Source organism: Notolabrus celidotus, chromosome 12 (assembly GCF_009762535.1).
Source record: "Notolabrus celidotus isolate fNotCel1 chromosome 12, fNotCel1.pri, whole genome shotgun sequence".
Lineage (NCBI taxonomy): Eukaryota > Metazoa > Chordata > Actinopteri > Labriformes > Labridae > Notolabrus > Notolabrus celidotus.
Window position 1 is genome coordinate 14,346,404 of NC_048283.1, and position 11,614 is coordinate 14,358,017.

General features: G+C 40.3%; 1 protein-coding gene across 4 annotated transcripts; it reads left to right on the top strand.

Moving 5' to 3' along the window:
- Positions 1-1,508: 1,508 nt before the first annotated feature.
- Positions 1,509-9,407, top strand: u2af2a (U2 small nuclear RNA auxiliary factor 2a). 4 transcript variants are annotated; one of them, XM_034697019.1, is made up of 12 exons: positions 1,509-2,102; positions 2,876-3,017; positions 5,103-5,138; positions 5,444-5,547; positions 5,717-5,868; positions 5,993-6,109; positions 6,238-6,394; positions 6,516-6,595; positions 7,002-7,124; positions 7,228-7,314; positions 7,601-7,849; positions 7,953-9,407. In XM_034697019.1, the coding sequence occupies exons 1-12, from the start codon at positions 2,054-2,056 to the stop codon at positions 8,085-8,087; spliced, it is 1,431 nt and encodes a 476-aa protein (XP_034552910.1). In that variant the 5' UTR covers positions 1,509-2,053; the 3' UTR covers positions 8,088-9,407. The 4 variants fall into 4 exon arrangements, with proteins under 4 accessions (XP_034552910.1, XP_034552912.1, XP_034552913.1 ...); XM_034697020.1 differs by having other exon boundaries at positions 1,541-2,102; positions 6,238-6,376; XM_034697021.1 differs by lacking the exon at positions 5,103-5,138 and having other exon boundaries at positions 1,534-2,102.
- The last annotated feature ends 2,207 nt before the right edge of the window (positions 9,408-11,614 follow it).

The window sequence follows — 11,614 nt, forward strand, 5'->3', positions numbered from 1 at the left end:
TGACTTAAGTGTATCTTAAAATGTCTGATTTTAACAAATGTGTGGCAAGACACAGATGTTGTTAAGGCAATTGATTTCACACCAACATGTAGAATGTCTCATCTGTAAAGGGGGATTACATGTTAAGCAGTTATGATCAGTGTAGTCTGCCTCTGCCTGCCCATAGAGACGGTACATACATGATAGTTTGAGGAGAAAGGATTTGGTTCTCTTTGTAGCATTACAAACTCGAAAAAATAATGACTGAGAGCACTTTATTTTGTAATTTTTTGTTTCTCTGGTTTATAATAAGTCAACACCCATCATTGGAGACAAAAAAATCAATATGATCCCAGTGTCTTATGAGTTTGTGATTATGTTTTTAAAGCTGATTCATACGGTTAGTGTTGACCTTTTGAAATAACAATAAACCTAAGGAATGATGATGAAAAAAAAAACGTTTACACTTCATTTTATTAAGACAAGAAACACATTTTCACTCAATTCAATTATATTCAGTGGTGGACAAAGTACACAGCTTCATTACTTAAGTCAAAGTATAGATCCTCCATGTCAAATATTTCTCCAATACAAGTGAAAGTTGTTCAGTAAGATTATTACTTGAGTTAAAGTACTGAAGTACTACCTTTTAAAAATACTGAAGTATTCAAAGTACTTCTTATAAAATCTCAAAACATTGTATTTAACTACACCATGGAATAAAAACAGACACTAAGTCACTCCAAGCACAGACAACTTAGTTTGAAATGTTCATCTGGAATGAAACAAAGTTACGTAGCTCAACACGCTTTCTCAGGTTGGACTGTGAATTTTTGTATGTTTGGGCAGAGTGGGAAACAAGGAGAACATTTCAAACGATACGTATCATTCTTCATTTCAGAAACCTCTAACACGGGCTGAAGATATGACCATGGGTGCTCAGGTGGAGAATTATAGACATCATTACCACCTCTAAATGACCTGCCTGATCTGAGTTAAATCTGCTCTGTGTTTGGAGACGCACGATATACAGGTATGACTAAACCACTGAGACAAACAGAACTACACAAACACATTTTACTGTCTTAGGGATCAGATTTCAGAAAAGAGAAGGAAATTCATGAGCTGACTTCAAAGCTAAAGTAGTGATCAACTAGCACTGATAGAAATGTAGTGGAGTAAAAAGTACAATAATTGTCTTCTGAATGTAGTGGAGTAAAATTAATGCGTAACCCCAAAAATGATACTCAAGTAAAATACAGATACTCAAAAAGTGTACTTTAGTACAGTACTCAAGTAAATTTACTTTGTTACTGTCCACCACTGGTTTGTGATTATGTTTTTAAAGCTGATTAATACAGTTGGTGTTGACCTTTTGAAATAACAATAAACCTAAGGAATTATGATGGAAAAAAACGTTTCAGAAACACATTTTCACTCAATTCAACTATATATGACCCTAGCAAATTGACAAAGGGGCAAGGATTTATGTAAACTCGTCGTGTGACCCTGAAGCACACCCGCTTCGTCTTTTTCACTCCCCGGAAAACTAACATTCATCAACTTCCGGTGTCACGGCGAACCTGGAGACCGAGCAAAAAAGCGGGCACACCGAAATCTTTAACGGGTTCGCTTGTCTATAGGCTCTTTGAAGCGTATGCATTAGATGCAGAAAGTCAAAGAATTGCGCATAGAGGGCTTCTAATCCTTCTGGATTTACATTAGCTTTAAAAGGGGTCTCATTCATTCGTCGTCTGTGCTAGCTTACGAGCTAACGAGCCCGCACAGTGTGTGGAGCAGGAGGAGACGGAGGCCTTTCTCTGGACTTTAGCATTAGCAGGCTAACGCATGCGAACACGTTTCCTTTCTTAATGATTTCGTCTCTTACGTTGTAAATATACATCACACAGCTGATGTCTGTGCCGTCTCAAACACATTGGAACATTCTGTTGTAAAGTAGGCTGCTAGGAAATACAAACTTAGTGCAGATCAGCGAAGGACTTGTTTTTAAGAGTGTTCACTTTGTTGCTAACAACGCAGTCTCCGAGAGCGTCGTAGTCCTCGACCCTCAGAGATGTCGGACTTTGACGAATTCGAAAGACAGCTATCTGAAAACAAACAAGGTAAATTGAGAAATTTCAGAAATTTGACACCATCTGTGGGTACTTTGATGTGTAATGTTCGCCATCATTTAACAATGGATGCGTCTATGTGCTGGAACATTGTTAGCTAATGTACCCCCCTTGAATTGACTCGATTGATATGTTGTATTTGTGTTTTTGCTCGTCCGACATTATCGTCTGACCACGGTGCATGTTAGTGAACTGAGGACACGTGTAATATTCGTACATCGATACCTGTACGCTTTAAATGTATGTCCTACTTTAAGTGTGTTATAGTGACCGGAGACGTCTATATCATGGGAGTGCTCCCAACTCAATGACTGTAGCAGCTAGCTTTCATTCTGTGCAGCTGTTGTACCCAGTGAACTTTTCCAGAGCTTATACTTCCTACGGCCTCTAGTTTTTCTTTTTGTTTGTTTGTTTTGTTTTGACGTCTGGTAACAAATCACAGCCACTCCCCGTGTCTTACAATACACTCTTTTTAACCCACACAAATCTGCTGTATCTCTTGTTATTCAATGCACACTGTTTCAAAGCATATGTGAGCCTCTGGGCCGGCCACATGATGTATCTTTATTTATTTGAACCTCAAAATAAAACAGCTTTACTATCATCATTTGCAAAGGTGGATTTGTTGAATAATTTACATAGGTTGCAGTGTTTTTAGAAGAAGAATAAAATCAATGAACTGCTCTATTTTAACCATTTATTGAACAACTGTGTGTTACATTTTACTACACTGTATGCTAACAACTATTCTATTTTTGTTGTAGCTGAAAGGGACAAAGAGAACCGCCACCACCGCCGGTCCTCTTCCCGCAGCCGCAGCAGAGAGAGGAAAAGGAGGAGCAGAGATAGGGACAGACGCAGCAGGGACCGCCGTGGAGACAGTAAGGAGCGCAGACATCGACGCAGGTTGGTACCTTACATACAACTACACTTGGACTAATAGACAAGTGTCACATCTTCACACATCCCTCCATACCATCCTGAGAGTCAACACTGGGTGAAAATTGGTAAAACTTCATCGCAGGAACTTTACCCCTGAACTAGGGACTTTACCCCTGAACTACATGTGTTTCGACCAGAGGAACCAGGGTCTAAATCTAGTTCAGGGGTAGTACTTTCAAAGGTCCTGGGACTTTCGGTTGAACGTAATGGTGTTTGTGGAGTTTACACAGTTGTTGAACAGAGGGAGTTCCTGGGAATGCATACTAGTTTAGTTTTTTATTAAGATTTCAAAATATTATTTAATATATATTTTTTCTCCATATGCCACTGGACTGATTTGCACAATCTACCCTGGACTTCAGCCCGTGGTCGAAACGCAGACAACAATGGGGACAGAGGGACCTTTTGGTTCAGTGTAAAGTAGTTCTGGGGGCTAAAAGACCCTGGAACTCTAGGTTGAAATGCACAGAGTCACCACTTTGAATTGTTTTGACCACAAAAAAGTAAAGAAGTAATCCTTATGTGTTCCAAGGCTTTTTTTACTGCCAGCTCAGGTAGATAATGTATGAAAAAAGCTCCCGTTTTAGAGTTTGCATCCCTCTTAGTGTACACACAGACATGTTTTTGCCACATCTGCATGTTTTCTTGTTATTTGTATCCAAAAGTCATCCACTATTTCAAGATACTTCTAAAAAGTCATCATCTGTAAGCGGATTATTTAATGTTGATTTTAATATTTTAGTTTGAACTCACCCTTTAATACGGAAGGACGATTTAAGTATAAGTAACTGTGATTTCACAAAGTTGCTGTGTCTGTCAGAGGCTGTCACTGTGAAGGGTGGTGATTATTTTAGATTGAATTTAGAAGGGATGGTTCAGCTCAGTGAATTAAGCTAATGAAAATGGACTGCACTCAGGCATAATCTCCACATGAATAGTGATGTTTCTTCAACAATCTGTCTTTCATGTTGTCTATTTTAGATCATGTTATTTTTATCTCCGTCCCTAAGCCCACTTTCACACGTTCAAATGACATTTACATCAAGCTTACAGGACAAACCTTTGACTATACAAGGCATCATCAGCTGCTGCACCCTCTTAAACATTGAAGATAATGCGACGCAGATCATCGAGACTACATCACCTTATTAGATAATCATATAAACAAATTCAGATCCACACTCGAATTAAAACAGAATGATATTAATAGAAGTGCAGAAAGAAGAGCTTTGTCATTTTAGATTAGGTTTACGCAACTAACATTGACACATGCAGCCATGCGGGATGTTTGTGCCTGTATCATGCTGATGAGCTTAGACTGTTTGATCAAATCTCTTCAGGCCTCTGGCAGAGATAAACTTAAATACAGGTGCCTGTTTCTCTCAGAACATCTTCAATATTTGTTCAAATGGACTTAAAAATATGACACGCTGTTTGTTTTCAGGGACACATGCTGGCATTCGGACACATTTAGCACATTACTTGAAGTGTTTAGGATGTGACATTTAGTAATTGTGATCATAATGTATGGATTAAGTCAATAAGAATGATTCTTACATATTGACGTGACTCATCTCTTTGATTGTTTGCAGTGTTATTTCTGACTTTAAAGCTTATGACAACTCTATACATTTTTGTGGCTGTGACTTTGACCCCTAGCCTGACTCGTGCTCCTTGCCTGTCTTTGCTATTTGAAACATGCCTGTAGTTTTTACTCAGAGGAAGCCCCGGATAAGCAATGTAAAATCTGACCCCTCTGTCGTTTATTCATTGAGGGTTGTCTTTCTAGTTTCATTGCATCCTTAGTTGGTTGTTCATGAGCGGTATGGCATGTCAGCAATGACGCTCTCTTAATGCACTGGGTTGTCACCTTTACTGTAAGGGTTTTAGGTTTTTAGGCACCCATATTTATGTTGAACAGGATCCTGATAGCTTTTTGTATTTGGCAAAGGTCAGAGAAATTCAGATTCTTATTGTGTGAAGTGGAAATGTTGGTGAATGTAATGGTTGATTTGAGAGAAATGTGAAACCCTTCCAATGTCATTTCAGCTCACCAACCAGCTACCCGCAGGACAATGCTGGAAGGTAATACAGCAAACTAACTAACACTAAGCCAGTTTGTGCATTATTGCAACAACTGCAGTTTAATGACCTTCTGATTCTGTGTTTCTATGATTCTACTAAATAAACTACTGACTCATTGTGTAAATACCTACCAGGATTGGGTATTTTGTCCCCTAACTCCCCTCTATTCCCCTTGCCATCATGTTTACAAGTTTCAAAATCAATCATCAAATCTATCAGATTACTGCTGATCTAATCAGAGACATCTTACTTTTTCATCTTGATTGTTCCACATTTATTTAGCCTGTCTCCTTTTCCTTCAACAGCCGCTCTCCACACCGCGAGAAGAAGAAGAAGGTGAAGAAGTATTGGGATGTCCCTCCACCTGGTTTTGAACACATCACTCCCATGCAGTACAAAGCCATGCAAGGTAACATCTTGGTTTCAATCACTTAAAGAAACCGATGTGATTAATTGTGAAGGAGCATCAGTAGCTGTTGAAACCTTCGTTTTAATACAGCGAATGAGGCTGCATCACAAAGTGAATAAACACTACTTCATTGAATTAACTGTTTCCTGTCCTTGGCTTGACTCTCCAGCTGCAGGCCAGATCCCAGCCACAGCTCTTCTGCCGACCATGACTCCAGATGGTCTGGCTGTTACCCCGACCCCTGTACCTGTAGTGGGCAGCCAGATGACCCGGCAGGCCCGCAGGCTCTATGTGGGCAACATCCCATTTGGTATCACAGAGGTGAGGAACAGTACAACTCTTTGAATTTTTGTTTCTTTGAAGTTAAGAACATTTCAGATTATTTGATGTCGGCATTAGGTGATGTTCTTCATTGAAAATATCTGCCCCTCTCTCACCTGTCTAGGAATCCATGATGGACTTCTTCAATGCCCAGATGCGTTTGGGTGGTCTTACTCAGGCCCCTGGAAACCCTGTCCTTGCAGTACAGATCAACCAGGATAAGAACTTTGCCTTCCTTGAAGTGAGGACATCCAATATTCATGCTGACTTGTTCTACTTTGTGCATGACTGTTTTCATGAGTCTTATGTGTTTCACCATGTCGATGTGCAATTTCAAATTTAATCCCCTGTAATTGTGTCGTTGTGTAGTTCCGTTCAGTGGATGAAACGACTCAGGCAATGGCCTTTGATGGCATCATATTTCAAGGCCAGAGTCTCAAGATCCGCCGTCCCCACGATTACCAGCCTCTGCCGGGCATGAGCGAGAACCCCAGTGTCTATGTGCCTGGTACACAGACAATTAATGGTTTTTAACTCTTATGTACTTGTGGCATAATTCATAAGTCATCATTAATTAACGCTACAGCAGCTAGGTCTTTGTGCTTCTCAGTTTATGTTTGGTGCTGTCGTCTATGTGCTTCCTGTAGGTGTGGTCTCCACAGTGGTACCTGACTCAGCTCACAAACTCTTCATTGGGGGCTTGCCCAATTACCTGAATGATGACCAGGTCAGTATTTATGTCATTTAACAGCTTATTGCATGATGTAATGCAAAAAACACTTATATTTTAGCCTTATAATTGTAATTTAACCTGATGAGGGCTTTTCGTTAAAGTAAATGATTTTGTTTCAATTGTTTACCTTGTTCTTTTTTGAGTCATGTATCCTCTTTATTGACTATATAACTGGATGTACTTAAACCTCACATTAGGCAGGTTTTTAAATGTCAGCCTTTATTACAATATGACAAAAAGGCCTTAAATGAAATATGTTGTAGAATAAATCAAATTATGTAGCTGTTAAATTATCCGCCAATTTACTTAAATAATAACACCGTGTCTAAAGATGAGTTATTGACATGATGGTTGCTTGGTAATCACTGTGATTTAAAGTGATCTTCTTTGTGTGTCTCAGGTGAAGGAGCTGCTGACATCATTCGGCCCCCTGAAGGCCTTTAACCTGGTGAAGGACAGTGCTACAGGCTTATCTAAAGGATACGCCTTCTGTGAATATGTTGATGTCAACCTAAATGACCAGGTAACCCTTCACTGTTACTGTCTGAATATTACATTTTTTATTTTTCACCTGCATTTATATCTAAGTATATAAAGTTTAACTTCAAACCTTCATATTGTTACAGGCTATTGCAGGGCTGAACGGCATGCAGCTGGGAGACAAGAAGCTGCTGGTGCAGAGAGCCAGTGTGGGATCCAAGAACGCCACCCTGGTGAGTGTCCAGTAGCTGGACAGATGACAGCAGAGTGGTGGGAGGCTGGATGCTCCTTCAGAATTGTTATAACAGTTGAAGACACATCTACTGTGTCAGTTATCTGATACACTCTCTGGCTAACGATGTGCATGAAACTTCCAAGCCTGGTGTACTTGAATATAATGTCAGACATCTTTGTCATGGCCGTTTTAAGAAATATGGTTTCCATGAAAGGACAATGTCTTGCAGCTTGTCAGAATGTAAAACATTAGCCATAACCCCACCTTGTTGTCCATCCCTCCAGACAAGTATAAACCAGACCCCAGTGACGCTGCAGGTGCCAGGTCTGAACAGCTCAGTGACTCAAATGGGTGGCCTGCCCACTGAGGTGCTGTGTCTGATGAACATGGTGGCCCCAGAAGAGCTGCTGGATGATGAAGAATACGAGGAGATTGTGGAAGACGTCAGGGACGAGTGCAGCAAGTACGGCCAAGTGAAAAGTATCGAGATACCTCGTCCTGTGGACGGCCTGGAGGTGCCCGGAACTGGCAAGGTAGGAACGTCACATTTATTCTGAATCCTAAATACGATTAGTCTTAAATTGAAAGTTTTCAAATGCAGCGTTCTCATCATGTTTTTTTTTTCTTCTGCTGTAGATCTTTGTGGAGTTCATGTCAGTCTTCGACTCCCAAAAAGCCATGCAGGGGCTGACAGGAAGGAAGTTTGCCAACAGGGTGGTGGTGACCAAATACTGCGATCCAGACGCTTATCACCGCCGAGACTTCTGGTAGAGGAGGCATGTAGAGAAGAGGGGAGGGGGGAGGATGGGAGGGAGAGGGTGGGAACAGCCATTTCCAAACCAGCCCCCTCGTTGATTTGGCAGAGCAACATTTCTTGTAGATCTGAAGGTGTTAATCATTTGGCGGCATCAAATTTACTGATTGTGAACTAAGATCTCCCGCAATTAAGAATGCTGCTGCTAATTGAGAAAGAAGAAGAAGAATGAGGAGGTTTACATCCAGAGCTATCTATGAAGGGGCTTGGTTTGGATGGTGAGGGTGTAGCTTGGGTCAGTGAGCTAAAGATTTCTGAGAAATGTGTGAAATATTAGGTCCAGGGTGGGGTCAACAATTTTTATACTTTGTGAGACAAGGATGTTCTTTGAGGGTGGGAGGGGGGTGCCACGCTTTAAGGTTTGTATTTAAATGGAGGTAGCCTGTTTTAAGTAATTAGGGAGGAGTTGCAGGAAAGAATGAACTGGACTGTTGTGATGGAGGAGAGGGATGCAGAAAACCAGAGTGTTTATTTGTGATGGGGAGATGTGGGGGAGAATGAGGGGAGGAAGATGAGGGCCTTTTTATTTGACCATCCAACGTAGATACACAGTAGCTGTAACATCCACTTCAGTTTTTGCCGTCGTCATTAGAAAAGCAAGAGGAGATCCCTCACTTTAGTTTTTATTCTATGTGTGGACTCATTTCTTCACATTTCCATCAGTCTGCTGCCCCCCCCCCTCAGGACGATTGTTAGAGAATCTGTTGTTTAATTGGACTCTGAATGTTAACTGTAAATGTTCCCCATACTGTGTGTAGCTTCACTGATATGAGCTGTAATATCACCTTGTATTCAGTCGCAGAATAACATGAACTGCAGAAAAGAACGTTTTCAATAATGCCTGTTAGATTTTCTTTTCTTTATTATTTTCTGTAATGTTTTTTTCTTTCAAGTCCATCTTTTGTGCACAGCTTTTAACAGGTGAGATTGTTTTGTCTTAGCGGTTCAGTCCTGGTTTAATCCAAGAGCTAATCAATAGAAGAACATGGGGAAGCAGACGGATTGGTATTAACAGCAGATTTTTATCTTCCCTACCAAAAAGCCTTAATGCTATCTCATGTCAAAATCGCAAATGAAAAACATTTGGCTTGCCCCTTCATCAGTAATGATATCTGTGTGCTCATAGATGTCACTCTCTTGTACTTTGCATCACCAGTTTTCATTCATTCATTGTTTCCCAGCAGACTTGGGATGTAAGATGTGTTGGACACGGTTGTTTATTTTTTCTGTGCAACATCTCACCTCTCTGACAAGACCAAATAAACACGTGACTAATACCCACGGCTCATGTTCTACTGCAGAGTGAAACCAAAACCACACAAATCCTCTCTGATTAGTTTAAAAATGATTACATAAAAGAATGTGATGTCTTGTCCGCACTTAAGGATTACAACTGAAGCCAATACAGTGAAAGCTTGTTTCACAGATTAGCAAATAAATTAAAGCCTGAAGGCGAAGAATTTGAGTTAATTCACTCAAAACAAGTAAAATCATTTCACATTGCTGTGTTCATTTTTCACAATTTTCTGAAGTGTAGCCATTAGGAGGTAGTCAGGATGGTTGAAACTACTTAGACAAAACCTGCTTTTTCTTTCGTCTCCCTCACCTTCTGCCCCGATTCTCTGAGGACCACATGTTCACATTGTACAGGCTGCTTTCATTTGATACTTTGGTTGTTTAAAGATGGCACTAAAGACAGACCGTGTCATTGATAACACTTATGAGATGTTACTCCTTTACTTTCTGAAACCTGCTTTCTCAGTGTCACTGTCATTTATTTTCTTTTTTTTTCTCTCTCTCGAAAAAAATGTGATTTCTTAAATGACTTAAAACCTACAAAAACACATCTAGTTTATAAAAGCAAAAACAGTCTTTCATTTGTCCAATTTGTTTTGAAATGTTGATTAAAAACTGAATTTACATGAAGCCTTTCTATTTTTTGCTTCCTCTGTTCTGTTCCGCCCACCTCGCTGCAGCACAGTGCTTTCTTTTTTTTAAATCCAGGGAGTGACGTCATTCTCGGTTAATTATGGAAACGGAGTAGACTGGAGCCACGGCCAGTCACTTTCATTCAGCTGATGGCATAGTTTATCCAGAGCTGTAGTTAATTGGGATGTCCGAGCGATGGAGCTATTTCATAAACACAATACATAATTGTCTTTAATACAACCACTACAATAAACCAAAGAAACTTTACGAAATATGTTTTATTACAGACATAGTTTAAAATAAAGATTATGTTCATATTTACCTCGTGGGGACAAAAAAAAAACCTTTAACATTCAAAATGTAGTCAAACTTCATTAAGTCACTTTTATTAGTTTTGTTTTGCATTTACTGTATTCAATTTTCTTCTGCTGCAACATAATGTGTACATGAATGCATTTAATCACAGCTTTTTGACCTTTTTCCTTTCTGAAAAACCTCTTATTTAGGGGATTACAACCAGCCCAGTTAAAAAGAAAACATCTTAATATCCATCAGATTATTTATAGGTCTAATCAGAGGTGCATTTTTGTAAATTAGGCAGTCATCTTCAGATTTATACAAAAAATAATCTGTTATAAACCCCAGTCTGTGTGGCACATTTATATATGACTTGCTCTTCCTGGAGTTGGGGCAGCATATGTGCTTGCTTAAACAAAATCCAACCAGATATCTATCTGGCCTTTTCTTTGATATTCCAGTCAGTCCCCACGAGCACAGTCTTGGTCAGCAGCAATAAAAGCTACAAACTGCATGTCCACCTGGGATTTAACCAACAGAGAGGGACTGTAAAACTGTAACAGAAAAGCAACAAATCTCTGACATGAAATGATGTCCTGTGTCAGCTCTCTGCTGCCCGTCACCATCTGCATCGCTGCACCCCGCTGCACACACACACACACCCCGCAGCGGGGCCACACTGATGCAGCACTCTCCACCCTGTCGTTTCCCCGAGGGCTGGGATAAAACAGCAGCTCAAACAGGCTGCAGAAGCCGAGTCCAGCAGAGGAATCGTACAAAGCTAACCCTGCTTCTGCTTGTATCAAATGTTATTACAGCAGCCCTCTGAAGGCCTCATGCTGCAGTGAACACTGTAAATACATTACCTCCCTCTAGTGGTGGATGTAAAGCTGTAGTGATGGTCATTGTCATTCTGGGCAGTGCCCCCCCATTGATCCTCACTCAGAAAGATAGAACACTGCAGCAGTGATAGGATGGATGCGGCACTTTGTGTACCTATGGCGTTCATTATGTTAGAGGTAAACAAATGTAAACAGCCCTTTTGTAAAAAGGTTTGACACAGAATTAGCAACACTGGTGCAGAGAGAGGTCAGGTTAAAAATATTTAGGTGTGTCATTTAAGAATAGCACTGAAGAATAACAGCAGTGCATTCAGGGTCCTGGTTCTGTTCATTTTGGCCCACTGGTGCATCTACAAGGACACTTGGTTAATGCAGATGAATGCTGGTCTTACTACGACAAATCAAAATATCTGCCC

Bases quoted from the DNA above. Each gene is read 5' to 3' on its own strand.
- u2af2a (XM_034697019.1), top strand. From the start codon at position 2,054: ATGTCGGACTTTGACGAATTCGAAAGACAGCTATCTGAAAACAAACAA. The intron at 3,018-5,102 runs GTTGGTACCTTA...ATGTCATTTCAG, and splicing joins GAGCGCAGACATCGACGCAG to CTCACCAACCAGCTACCCGC. The intron at 6,596-7,001 runs GTCAGTATTTAT...TGTGTGTCTCAG, and splicing joins ATTACCTGAATGATGACCAG to GTGAAGGAGCTGCTGACATC.